General features: G+C 37.0%; 1 protein-coding gene across 1 annotated transcript in view; it reads left to right on the forward strand.

Annotated features, from left to right (window-relative positions):
- The window catches only part of MIB1 (MIB E3 ubiquitin protein ligase 1), a 121,440-nt gene that overhangs the window by 105,781 nt on the left and 3,583 nt on the right, over nucleotides 1-12,076 (forward strand). The window contains exons 17-20 of the mRNA XM_024120568.3: nucleotides 329-521; nucleotides 5,621-5,699; nucleotides 9,195-9,308; nucleotides 10,729-10,829. Coding sequence (XP_023976336.1) covers nucleotides 329-521; nucleotides 5,621-5,699; nucleotides 9,195-9,308; nucleotides 10,729-10,829 — 487 coding nt within the window. The remainder of the gene's footprint in view (nucleotides 1-328; nucleotides 522-5,620; nucleotides 5,700-9,194; nucleotides 9,309-10,728; nucleotides 10,830-12,076) is intronic.

The following is a 12,076-nucleotide window of genomic DNA, read 5'->3' on the forward strand; positions in this document are numbered from 1 at the left end:
GCGGGCCTCCCTCTGCTGTGGCCTCTCCCGTTGCGGAGCACAGGCTCCGGACGCGCAGGCCCAGCGGCCACGGCTCATGGGCCCAGCCGCTCCGCGGCACGTGGGATCCTCCCAGACCGGGGCGCGAACCCGGTTCCCCTGCATTGGCAGGCGGACGCGCAACCACTGCGCCACCAGGGAAGCCCCTTAAAGCTTAATTTTTAACATAACTAAAATTGTTTTTTACCCATACTAATGATGCTCTAGATGTTTTAAAAAACATTTAAATTAATGAATTTGTAATATGAATATTCTCATAGGCTTGATTAGAAATGTTTTCTTTTATTAGTGGTCAGGTGGGTTCTCGAAGTCCTTCTATGATTAGTAATGATTCTGAAACCTTAGAAGAGTGTATGGTGTGCTCAGATATGAAGAGAGATACTCTTTTTGGCCCATGTGGACATATTGCTACCTGTTCTTTGTGTTCTCCACGAGTCAAGAAATGCCTCATCTGTAAAGAACAAGTTCAATCCAGGACAAAGGTAATATGTTTTTAATATAGCATTTTATTATTTTTTGAAGTTCTCCAAGACTACAGTTAATGATAAATAAGATTATATGATGCTGCGTGTCTTTTAATTTTGTTCTTCCTAAGACTGATCTAAATATGGGAATGTATAATTTATACATTTATCAAGACACCAATTGAAATATGTAAACTACAGTACTAGTTAAAAATAAAAGTAATCTATTTTACTTTCAAAACACCTTATAACCTAAAGATGTATTTAATTCCACTTTGTGTTGTAGTTACTTGTATATTGCACCTTTTTTGAGTACATGGATTGTTTTGTATTCCTCTTTGTAAAAGACTAGTTGATTTTTTCGGTAGAATATCACACATTCTGGATTTATTTGATTTTTATCATGGTGTTCTTTAATTTGTTTCTATATCCTTTGTGTTTTTGAAAACTGGAAGTTAGATCTAACGGCTTGATTAGGGTCAGCTTAGACATACTGGGCAAGAAAACTTCGTAGACGATGCTATTCATTTCGTACTGTATCCCACCATTAGGCAAATAAAGTCTGATCATCCTGCAGTTTTTGGTGGTCAAATTCTGTATCTCCTCTGAACTTTTTATCTCATCTGACTCCTTTTGCTTTTTGAGAAGCAGTATTCTTTTCTGGGTTTCTGGTTTCATTTTTTTTTCCATGTAACTTAGTGCTTTTCCATCTTACTCATTTTGGTTTACTGAAATAATTGAAAAAACCAAAGCTCAAAGAAGTACACTGACAGTTGGGTCTTCAACGCAGTTTTCTTGATTCTTAAGTCACTATTCTTTCCTCTGTGTTACGATACACAGACAGAATTAAAACCAATGTCTGCGAGGGAGGTTGACAGAACAGGAAGGTAGAGAGGAAGGATTATGTTGTCACTCCTTTTTAGACCAGTTCTGAATTCCAAGAATTAGTAAGGTGTCTGTTTGTATTTTAAGTTATGGAATTTTCAAACCTGTGCAAAAGTAGAAAAACTTACATACCCACCAAAGAGATTTGCCAGGTTCGTTGCAGAGCCTTCGAATGTAAAGAAATAGCGACCCCAAGTGGTTAAAGGATCGTGAACATCTTCACTGAAGATAAATTGTAAAACTAGTATTTGGAGGGAAGGAGAATAAACAAGCTTGGTCTCTTTAGCAATTAAAGAAATACAAATTAAAAATTATGAACTATTATTAGCCATTCTTGTCAAATTAGCAAAAATAAACTTTAAGTAATGCTAGCTAGGAAAGAGAAATGAATACTCTCTTAACACTTCAGTTGGCTGAATAAATGGGTTTACATTTTTTTGAGAGACCATCCTGACAATATATATACAAACAGTTACTATAAATACGCTTTGATATAGTAATTCCACTCCTGGGAATGTAATCTGAGGAAAAAAATCCAGAAGGGGAAAAAATTATGTTTAGAAAGATTTTTTTTTTTTTTTTTTTTGGCTTTACGAGGGCCTCTCACTGTTGTGGCCTCTCCCGTTGCGGAGCACAGGCTCCGGACGCGCAGGCTCAGCGGCCATGGCTCACGGGCCCAGCCGCTCCGCGGCATGTGGGATCTTCCTGGACCCGGGCACGAACCCGTATCCCCTGCATCGGCAGGCGGGCTCTCAACCACTGCGCCACCAGGGAAGCCCCTAGAAAGATTTTTTTTTAATAATAGCTGAATGGGTAAGTAAATGATTATTAGATTGGTTTGCTAGATGATTTTAAGATCTTTATCAGCAATTCAGATATGTAGACAGTTGCATCGGGAATCATTTTAAAAACCAACACATCTTTTATAAAGAGAGGAGAAGAGAATCATCATGTATTAAGCACTGATTTTATATTAGGCATTGAACTAGACACTGTACACATAATATCTAATTTACTTTTTTTTAGTTGTTACATTTTAATGTTTGACCAGTATTTAGCACATACAGTTCTTAAAATATTTATATGAAGATGCTCCTTACGTACAAATAAATGGCTAGATCAGCCAGAGTTTCACCTCCGTGTCGTCATTGCTCTTGAGACTTTTGTCTGTCTGTCTAGTTGCTGAAGTTTGGGATTTTCACTTCTTTCACCCATACTGTGCCTACTTTTCTTTTTAGCTTATTAGCCAGCCAGATAGCTGACTCACATCCCTTTGAAATTTAGCCATGGTCCTCAGCCCTTCCTTTATTTTATTTTGTTTTTAATTAATTTTTCTTGGAGTATGGTTGCTTTACAATGTTGTGTTAGCCTCCGCTGCACAACAAAATGAATCAGCCATACACATAGAGATATCCCCTCCCTTTTGGACTTCCCTCCCATTTAGGTTACCACAGTGCATTAGGTAGAGTTCCATGTGCTATACAGAATGTTCCCATCAGTTGTCTATTTTATACATAGTATCAATAATGTATATGTGTCAATCCCAGTCTGCCATTTCCTCCCACCCCACCCCTTTCCCCCTTGGTATCCGTGCATTTGTTCTCTATGTCTGTGTCTCTATTTCTGCTTTGCAAACAAGATCATGTATACCATTTTTCTAGATTCCACATATATACATTATTATACAATATTTGCTTTTCTCTTTCTGACTAACTTCACTCTGTATGACACTCTCTAGGTCCATCCACCTCTCTACAAATGACCCAATTTCATTCCGTTTTATGGCTGAGTAATATTCCATGGTATATATGTACCACATCTTCTTTATCCATTCCTCTGTTGATGGACATTTAGGTTGCTTCCAGGTCCTGGCTGTTTTAAACAGGGCTGCTATGAACATTGGGGTGCATGTGGTTTTTTTTTTGAATTATGGTTTTCACTGGGTATATGCCCAGTAGTGGGATTGTTGGGTCATATGGTAGTTCTATTTTTAGTTTTTTAAGGAACCTCCATACTGTTTTCCATAGTGGCTGTATCAATTTACATTCCCACCAGCAGTGTATGACGGTTCCCTTTTCTGCACACCCTCTCCAGCATTTATTGTCTGTAGATTTTTTGATGATGGCCATTCTGACAGGTGTGAGGTGATACCTCATCATAGTTTTTATTTGCATTTCTCTAATAATTAGTGATGTTGAGCATCTTTTCATGTGTTTGTTGGCCGTCTGTATGTCTTCTTTGGAGAAATGTCTATTTAGGTCATCCACCCATTTTTTGATTGGGTTGTTTGTTTTTTTGTTATTGAGCCATATGTGCTGCTCATATATTTTGGAGATTAATCCTTTGTCAGTTGCTTCATTTGCAAATATTTTCTCCCATTCTGAGGGTTGTCTTTTTGTCTTGTTTATGGTTTCCTTTGCTGTGCAAAGGTTTTAAGTTTCATTAGGTCCCATTTGTTTATTTCAGCCGTTCTTTTAGAGAGAGGAAAAACTTTGTTGGGAGCTATGAAAAGTTAGTGTACCTACCTCCAGGCTATGGGTTCCTTAGTCGCCCATTTCCAGAGTCTTCCTATCTCTGTTCCCCACTGTGGTTCTGGTAGTGTACTGCTTAGTGTTTGCAGTTTGTGGGCTGGATTTGTGTACTGAAGGTAAACATTCCCTTCCTTATAGTCTGACCTTGAGTAGGTCTTAAAGGCTGTGTGTATAATCCTAGAGTTGGAAAGAACACCCTGGTCTTGCATCCTATAAGCTGTAGGCGACTGAAATTTGTTTCTTTCAACTGTTCTAAATCAAGTCAGAAACTTAGGAGATATCTTAGATCTCTTCTTCACCATTCTATACATTTTATTAGTTAGCATGTCTTCTTAAATATTTCTCAGAACTCTTTCTTCTACTCTATATTGCTATGTCTTACTTAAAATATGCCCTCCTATCTCATAGTTAGAATTGTTCTAGGATATACTTGAATAAGGGCCACCTGAATCCTCTCCTTGTCTTCTAATTGACACTTTACCACCTTGTAAAGAAGGATTGTTCTTTATTGTTTAGATTTTTTAAAAGCTGCAGCTCTACAGTGTTAGGTAATTTGTTAGTATTGGAGCTGGAATTGGAATGCAGGAACATAAAGATCCTGACCAACCATGTCTTACTGCTTCTCACTAGATTACTACGACTATGTAAAATTCTATGTACATAGCAAGGTCTAAGTTGGGAAGGTCCAATATTTTGGTTGTTTAGGTGAAGTGGTGGTCATCATTTTTGGACAGTAATGTTAAATGACACAGATAGGGGTGAATGTGTGTCAGAAGGGAGGAGAATCAGTGAAAGATGGATGTGGAGCCAAGGGCAGTAGGCAGATGGGGGTCAGAGAACCAGAGGAAAGTTAAGAAATAGTTACACATGCAGAACTCAGATTAAGTGGAGAAGAGGAGGAAAAATTGAGGGAAATTATGAATAGGTTGTGGAGGACTTGTGGAGATCAGGCGAAAAGAATAGTCTAGAGCTCTGGGCTTCAGCCTGTGTGGGGGAATTCCAAGTTCTGGGAAAGGATGAGTTAGGTGGAATTCCTCAGATGTGGGTAAACAGAAAAATCCCCCTTAAGCTTTAGCAGTCTGGCTAATCTGGCTAGTAGAATTTTATGAATATTAGAAATCTATCTTATCTCAGTCATTTGTTCTTTTGATTTTTCTCTCCAAAGTAGTTTTTTTTTTAAGTTTTTTTTTTTTTATGTGGACCATTTTAAAGTCTTTGTTGAATTTGTTACAGTATTGCTTCTATTTTTTATGTTTCAGGTTTTTTTGTTTTTGGCCCCCAATGCATGTGGGATCTTAGCTCCCTGACCAGGGATCAAACCCACACCCCCTGCATTGGAAGGCAGAGTCTTAACCACTGGACTGCTAGGGAAGTCCTCAAAGTAATTTTTTTTAAAAAAAGAAAGAAGATTGAAGTCTAGTCTGTTCTCCCTGACCTCAGAGGAAATGGAGTTTTTCTGTATCATTCTTTAGGACAGGTAGGGAGACTAAAGTGGAACTAGACCAGTTTAGCTGGGGTCTTCAAAGATGTAAAAATGAGTAACCAAGAAAGTAGAGGACAGAGGAGAAGTGTGTGTTAAATTTTTCTGTGCAGGAGTGTTTCCTTATAGAGGAGAAATACATTTGGATACAGAAGGAACTGTTAGAGTCACTAGATGTATTTGTAGATGTTTACGCTTTTGCTGTAACCTCTTTTTTGCAGATTGAAGAATGTGTGGTATGCTCTGACAAGAAAGCAGCTGTTCTTTTTCAGCCGTGCGGACACATGTGTGCTTGTGAGAGTAAGTAGCCCATACAGAACTTCCTCAGAATTATTATAAAAGTGGAAAGTGAAACAAATTATGTCTTTGAATTACTTTTTTAATAACTCATGAACAGAGGAGTTGGTGGGCCTCTAGAACCCTCCATCTGTTCTCTGTACAAGAGTGTCACCTATTTCCCTCCTTAGTCCTAAGTGTTAGGGAAGACTTGATGTGCTGCATTCTCCCAGCTCAGCCTTATTTTTTTTTTTTTTTTTTTGGAGTATAGTGGATTTACAGTGTTGTATTACTTTCTGCTGTACAGCAAAGTGGGTCAGTTACACACATATCCACTCTTTTTTAGATTATTTTCCCATATAGGTTACTACAGAGTATTGAGTAGTTCCCTGTGCTATACAGTGGGTCCTTATTAGTTATCTGTTTTATATATAGTAGCATGTAGATGTCAATCCCAGTCTCCCATTTATCCCTCTCCCCCCTCCTTCCTGGTAACCATAAGATTGTTTTCTACATTTGTAACTCTATTTCTGTTTTGTAAATAAGTTCAGCAGTATCAGACGATACTTGTCCTTCTCTGTCTGACTTACTTCACTTAGTATGACGATCTCTAGGTCCATCCATGTTGCTGCAAATGGCATTCTTTCCTTCTTTTTTATGGCTGAGTAATATTCCATGGCATATATGTACCACATCTTCTTTATCCATTCCTCTGTCTGGACATTTAGGTTGCTTCCGTGTCCTGGCTATTGTAAATGGTGCTGCAGTGAACATTGGGGTGCATGTATCTTTTCAAATTATGGTTTTCTCCAGGTATATGCCCAGGCATGGGATTGTTGGATCATATGGTAGCTCTATTTTTAGTTTTTTAGAGAACCTCCATACTGTCCTCCATAGGGGCTGTACCAATTCATATTCCCACCAACAGTGTAGGAGGGTCCAGCTTAGCTTTTTATTTCATTTGTTGTATGAGCACAAAATGACCACTTCTCACACGTGTACAGGAGAAATTTATTTCTGAAAATGAGTGTTGATACATTTAGTCTAGCCTTTTTTCACATATGAAATTAACACATCTTCATCTTCACCTTTATGTTGCTTCTCCTGTATACTTTCCCCCCTGCTGAACCACCCACAGCAACTATTTGGGGCAATAATTTCTGGCATTCTTAACCTTCCTTAACCTCTATGTCAAGAGAGCTTATAGAAATCTTTGTGAGGATGATATTAAAGTTTAAGAGGAGTTTTAAGCTTCGCTTTTATAGATCTCCCTTGTTCTTTTCAAGTTAATGTACTTAGTATTAATATCCTCCTCCTCTTTTTGCTTTTCACTTGTCAGTGAAGAATTTTAAATAAGTTTAACAGTTTATACTTCACTTAAATGGACCCAGAGTAAAGCATGGTGTTTCAGTCAGTTAGGTGTTGGTTTTTCATATAACATTTGACTAAAGTAACAAACTGTGTAATAGATTAATCTCATTGGCACAGATTTGCTTTAAGCGTTGGTGTTTTGTTTGTTTATTTGTTTTTTTCATTTTGATAGGCAGCTTGTCAACTAAGAAAGGATCAAGGTTTTCTACTGTAACATTCTGCTCCAAGTAATTGTTTCTGTTTACCAAAGACTGGTATAATGGCTATTATCAGCTGTCAGAGGCGTGAAGAAAGAGAATTCTGTCTTAAGTAAAACAGAGCTCAGGTTATGTAAATTTTCATAGCCCAGGAGATAGCAAACATTTTCTGTAAAGGGTCAAATAAAACATATTTTTGGCTTTTGTGGGCCACATGATTTCTGTAGTAACACCTCAACTCTTTCCAATTGCTTACCTCTGCCATTGTAGTGCAAAAACAACTATAGACAATACGTAAACAAATGGGCGGTACTGTTTTTCCATTAAAACTTTATTTATAGAAACAAGTGACTGGTTGGGTTTGGCCTGCAGGCTGTGATTTGCTGGCCCTGTCAGAGACCAAAGTGACTTGAAAGCTGGTTATAGTTAGTAGTTGGTAATACAGATTCTAGAGCCTTAAAGTAATATTTTCCCCCAGGAGTTTCCCAACGTTTTTACATTATTTTTGCTTTAGAATGTAACAAAAGCAACAGCTAACTTTTATTGAGCTCTTAATTTGTACCAGGCATTTTAATCTCTTTTTGAGTGTTTTCTCTTTTATCTTTACAAGAAACCTAAGAAGTAGAGTTTTCTCCATTTTACAGACCATTGGTAAACATTTATTTGCTAGGGAGGATGAAATCGAGGTGGAAAATGTCCCTTTCTCAAGGAGTATACAGTACAGCAGGTGGTCCAGTCCCCACATCACAGTAATCAAAGGGAGGAGAAATTACATCCCTTTTGGAGGGATGGAAGAAAGATTTTATATAAACAATATAACAACATAACTTAATAGCTACAAGAATTTAAAATAATTGTGTTTACATATTATATACTGAGGCAATTCAATTAATTCTTTAAATTCAAGAAAAAAAAAACCTGCCCTCAGATTGAAGACAAACCCCAAACCAGGTATCTACTAACATTAGCTCCTACCTAGTGCATCTTGCCTAGGCCAGCATCAGACCCATCTCTGTTTAGGCCTTGGCACAGGATCGGCCTTGACAGAGAATAGTTATTCTCTGTCCACCAGCATAAGCACTGTTGGGAGTATGTGACCCCCTTGTCCACATTGGTGGTTTTGTGCTTTGTTAAGGTTTACTGTCTTGTCATAAGACATCCTGCCACAGTTTTTGCTATTTTTCCTGTTTTTGAAATGACAAAGACACTTGGTATATAGACTAAGATATGGAGTATACTTTTCGTAATAAATGCTAATGGGAAAGAATGTGCTGAAACACTGTGTTATTTTATAATTAATTAATAACTTTAGGGTAGTATTAATAATCTATAACATAGAATTGTGCCTGGGTATTTCTTCTTGGAATGGGGAAGCATTCTACCGATATATAGGTATTAGAAAGATAGTCCATTATGATAAATTTTTTATATTTTCCTGACTGCTACATTAAAAAAGTAGTCACTAAGCAATTTCCTTGTTAGAGTACATCAGTCTGATAGAAGGGAGAGAATTGTTCAACATATTTTAGGAATTTAAGAGATAAGCGATTTACAAAAGAATTTTTTTAAAAAGTATCATGTGAGCAGCCTTATAATTCTTGTTGTAGTAGTTAAATTTATGAAGGGTATCTCCTTCCTTTATTCTCAAGCCTTAAGATCTTGAAATAGTTACGTTACATATTTTTTTAAAACTTAGAACCTCCTCCTCCTCACAATTTATTCCAATGTATTAGAAAATGTCATTAGTTTCATGATGCTGGGCTCTGTATTCTAGAGGCTACCAATAAAAATTATACATTCTTAGGTTGATAACATTTTAAGAAGGTATAATTGTGTATTGATATAACTTAGTGTTTATCTCAGTGTTAAATTTAAGTTATGAAAAATGAGCAGAGGAAGGCAACCCTGTTCATGTTCTCTTTTGTGAGAAGTGTCCTATTGCTGTTTCCAGACTGTGCTAATCTGATGAAAAAGTGTGTGCAGTGTCGGGCAGTAGTTGAACGAAGAGTGCCCTTCATCATGTGTTGTGGAGGGAAAAGTTCAGAGGATGCCACTGATGATATCTGTAAGTGGATTTTCTTACTTTGCTTTCTTATTGGGACTTTCATAGACATGTCTTCTCATAGTACACTGTCTCCTTGTAAAACAGAGGGTATGTGACTTGAATCTACAAGGAACAGGTAGGGTTTTGCTCTTGTTACATTATTAGAAACCTGAAATTGTATTTTTCTAACTTGTAATATGATTATGGACCTTTAAACATTAGTCTTTTAAGAAACCTCCATGTGTGTTATAAAGAGCATTGTAGTATTCTTGCTTAAAGAAAATTTGCTGGCTATTTTTAAGATGAAATTTATTGTGTCTTAGGGTGGGAGGACATCATATTATAAATTATTTTCTCAATTTACACAAGTATTAACCTCATTATTTTATGAAATAGGTTTATCTCGTGTGTTTAAATATTTCATGGAATAGTAATTCTTTGTGACAGAGTAACTGTAGATAAACTGAAGTGTAACCCAGTGAACAAGTGGAAAGACGAAAAGTAAATTACTTACCTTCAACCTTTTCAAAACAGTTGACCCTCGAACATCGAAGGTTTGAACTGCCAGGGTCCATTTAAACTTGGATTTTTTTTTTTTGGCCATGCTGCACAGCTTGCGGGATCTCATTTCCCCAACCAGGGGTTGAACCTGGGCCATGTCAGTGAAAGCCCGGAATCCTAACCACTGGGCCACCAGGGAACTCCCAAAACTTGGATATTTTTTAGTAGTAAATACTACAGGACTACACGGTCTGTGTGTGGTTGGTTGAATCTGGGAATGTAGAGAAACCATGGATGTGGAGGGCAGACTATGTTATTTTTTGATTAACCCCTGCGTTGTTCAAGGGTCACCTGTAGTACAGCTGTATAAAAATATTTTTCATCTCTGCGCTAGACATAAGCTGTATGGTCTCTTTGATTTCTTTGTTCTGTGTACAGATGAGGAAGAACATTAGCGTAGCTACTTATGCCCAGAGCTTTTTTTCTTTATCACCGATAGGGCAGGATAAAAATCCTGGGGACAGATTAACTAGAGTAAAAGACCAAGAATCTAGAGAGTAGGAAAAGGGGAATAAAAAATTTCCTTCCATTTAGTAAAGCATGACCTTTCTTTCATGGAGTTCCTCATCTCAGATCAATAACAAAACAAGGAGAGCCTTGGAAAACCCAGAAGTCTGTGTGTGGACTGTTGTCTAGCTGAGTTAAATATAATTAGAAATTAATGTGTAAACCTATTTTTTTCCCAAAGATTATAAATGAAGGAATATAACATGAATGTCACTGCTGTTTCTGTTGTCCACGTGGGAAAATAAATTTTTTAAGAGGATTCTAATAATAGTCTTGTGTTTTTAATAAATGAAACTAATGATTTTAGAAATGAAGAATCATTCTTGCTTCAAAACAGTCAGTAACATTAAGATTCTTTATCTGTACTATATAGCAAGTGGGAATATTCCGGTGTTACAAAAGGATAAGGATAACACCAACGTCAATGCAGATGTGCAGAAGCTGCAGCAGCAGTTACAGGACATTAAAGAGCAGGTAACGGTGATTTCTTCATGGTGAACAGTGACTCAAAGAACGGCATTTCATCTTTTCCTATAAAATTACTAGTGTTTTCTGTAGTAAGTGTGGTTCATATTAGTGTATCACTTGTAGTGTTTGAATATTTGCAATCAACAAAGTCTGATGAGAAGATTTCATCAAGTACTTTACAAAATAGGAAACACACCAGTGACCAACATGACAAAATGCTATACCACACTGAGGTATCTTTTCCTACCTATCAGATTGAGGGCAAAAAATGTTAGAAACTGTCAATATCAAGTGTTTTGGCAAAATACTTAGCAGCCATAACTCATACAGTGCCGGTGGGAATATAAATTAGTAAAAACACCTTGGGAAAGTTTGTCACTGTCTCGTAAAACTAAATAGGATATTGTTTGGGGATGCAAACTTGGAAGAAAAAAATCCACACAGATGGTGATTAAAATCAAGGGTAGTGGGTTTTTTTGGCTGAGATGGCTGGGAGGGGGCACGAGGGAAATTTCTAGAGTATTGATAGTTCCATTTCATGATGTAAGTTGATTACTTGCGTTTGATCGGTTTGTGAACGTTTATTAAACTATACATTTATGATTTGTGCACATTTCTGTATAGATGTGAAACTTCAGTAAAAAGGAGAAAAGGATGCACACACACACACACACACACACACACACACACACACACACAAACCTGTAAAGAAAAGCAAGGGAAAGGTAAATAAATGCAAAATTCAGAATAGTGGTTATCAGTGAGGGGTGGAGGAGGATATATATTCATGTGTTAATCTGGGTGGTGGTTATATTGTTCTTTATATCTTATACATACCAACAGAAGTACTCTTTCATATCTGCTTAATATTTAATAAAAGCAACAGTAAAGTTATCTAAAATTTTTAGGTATCTGGTAAAAAAGTCTTTTTTTCCCCCTTAGCTTACCATTTGACCCACCGTTAAATCTGATTTGATTCAAAGGATTGAATCAAATGAAAGGATTGAGTAGCAAAGGGTGTTCTTTCTCTAGTTTGGCAGTCACATCAGTGTTGCCATGCACTTGTTAAGAGTCTCACTCTTGTCTTTTCTATCTGAAGTTTTTTCTTTCTTAAATAATCTTCATGGCCATATTTCATCACTAAAGTATTTAAACAGTTAAAACTCATTTTCTGTGGAATGTTGGAATTTCTTTCAGGGACCCCTTCAAGGTTACCAAGAGAAAGCATCGAATAAGTCTCTTTTTTTTTTTTT

This window comes from Physeter macrocephalus, chromosome 19 (genome assembly GCF_002837175.3).
Source record: "Physeter macrocephalus isolate SW-GA chromosome 19, ASM283717v5, whole genome shotgun sequence".
NCBI lineage: Eukaryota > Metazoa > Chordata > Mammalia > Artiodactyla > Physeteridae > Physeter > Physeter macrocephalus.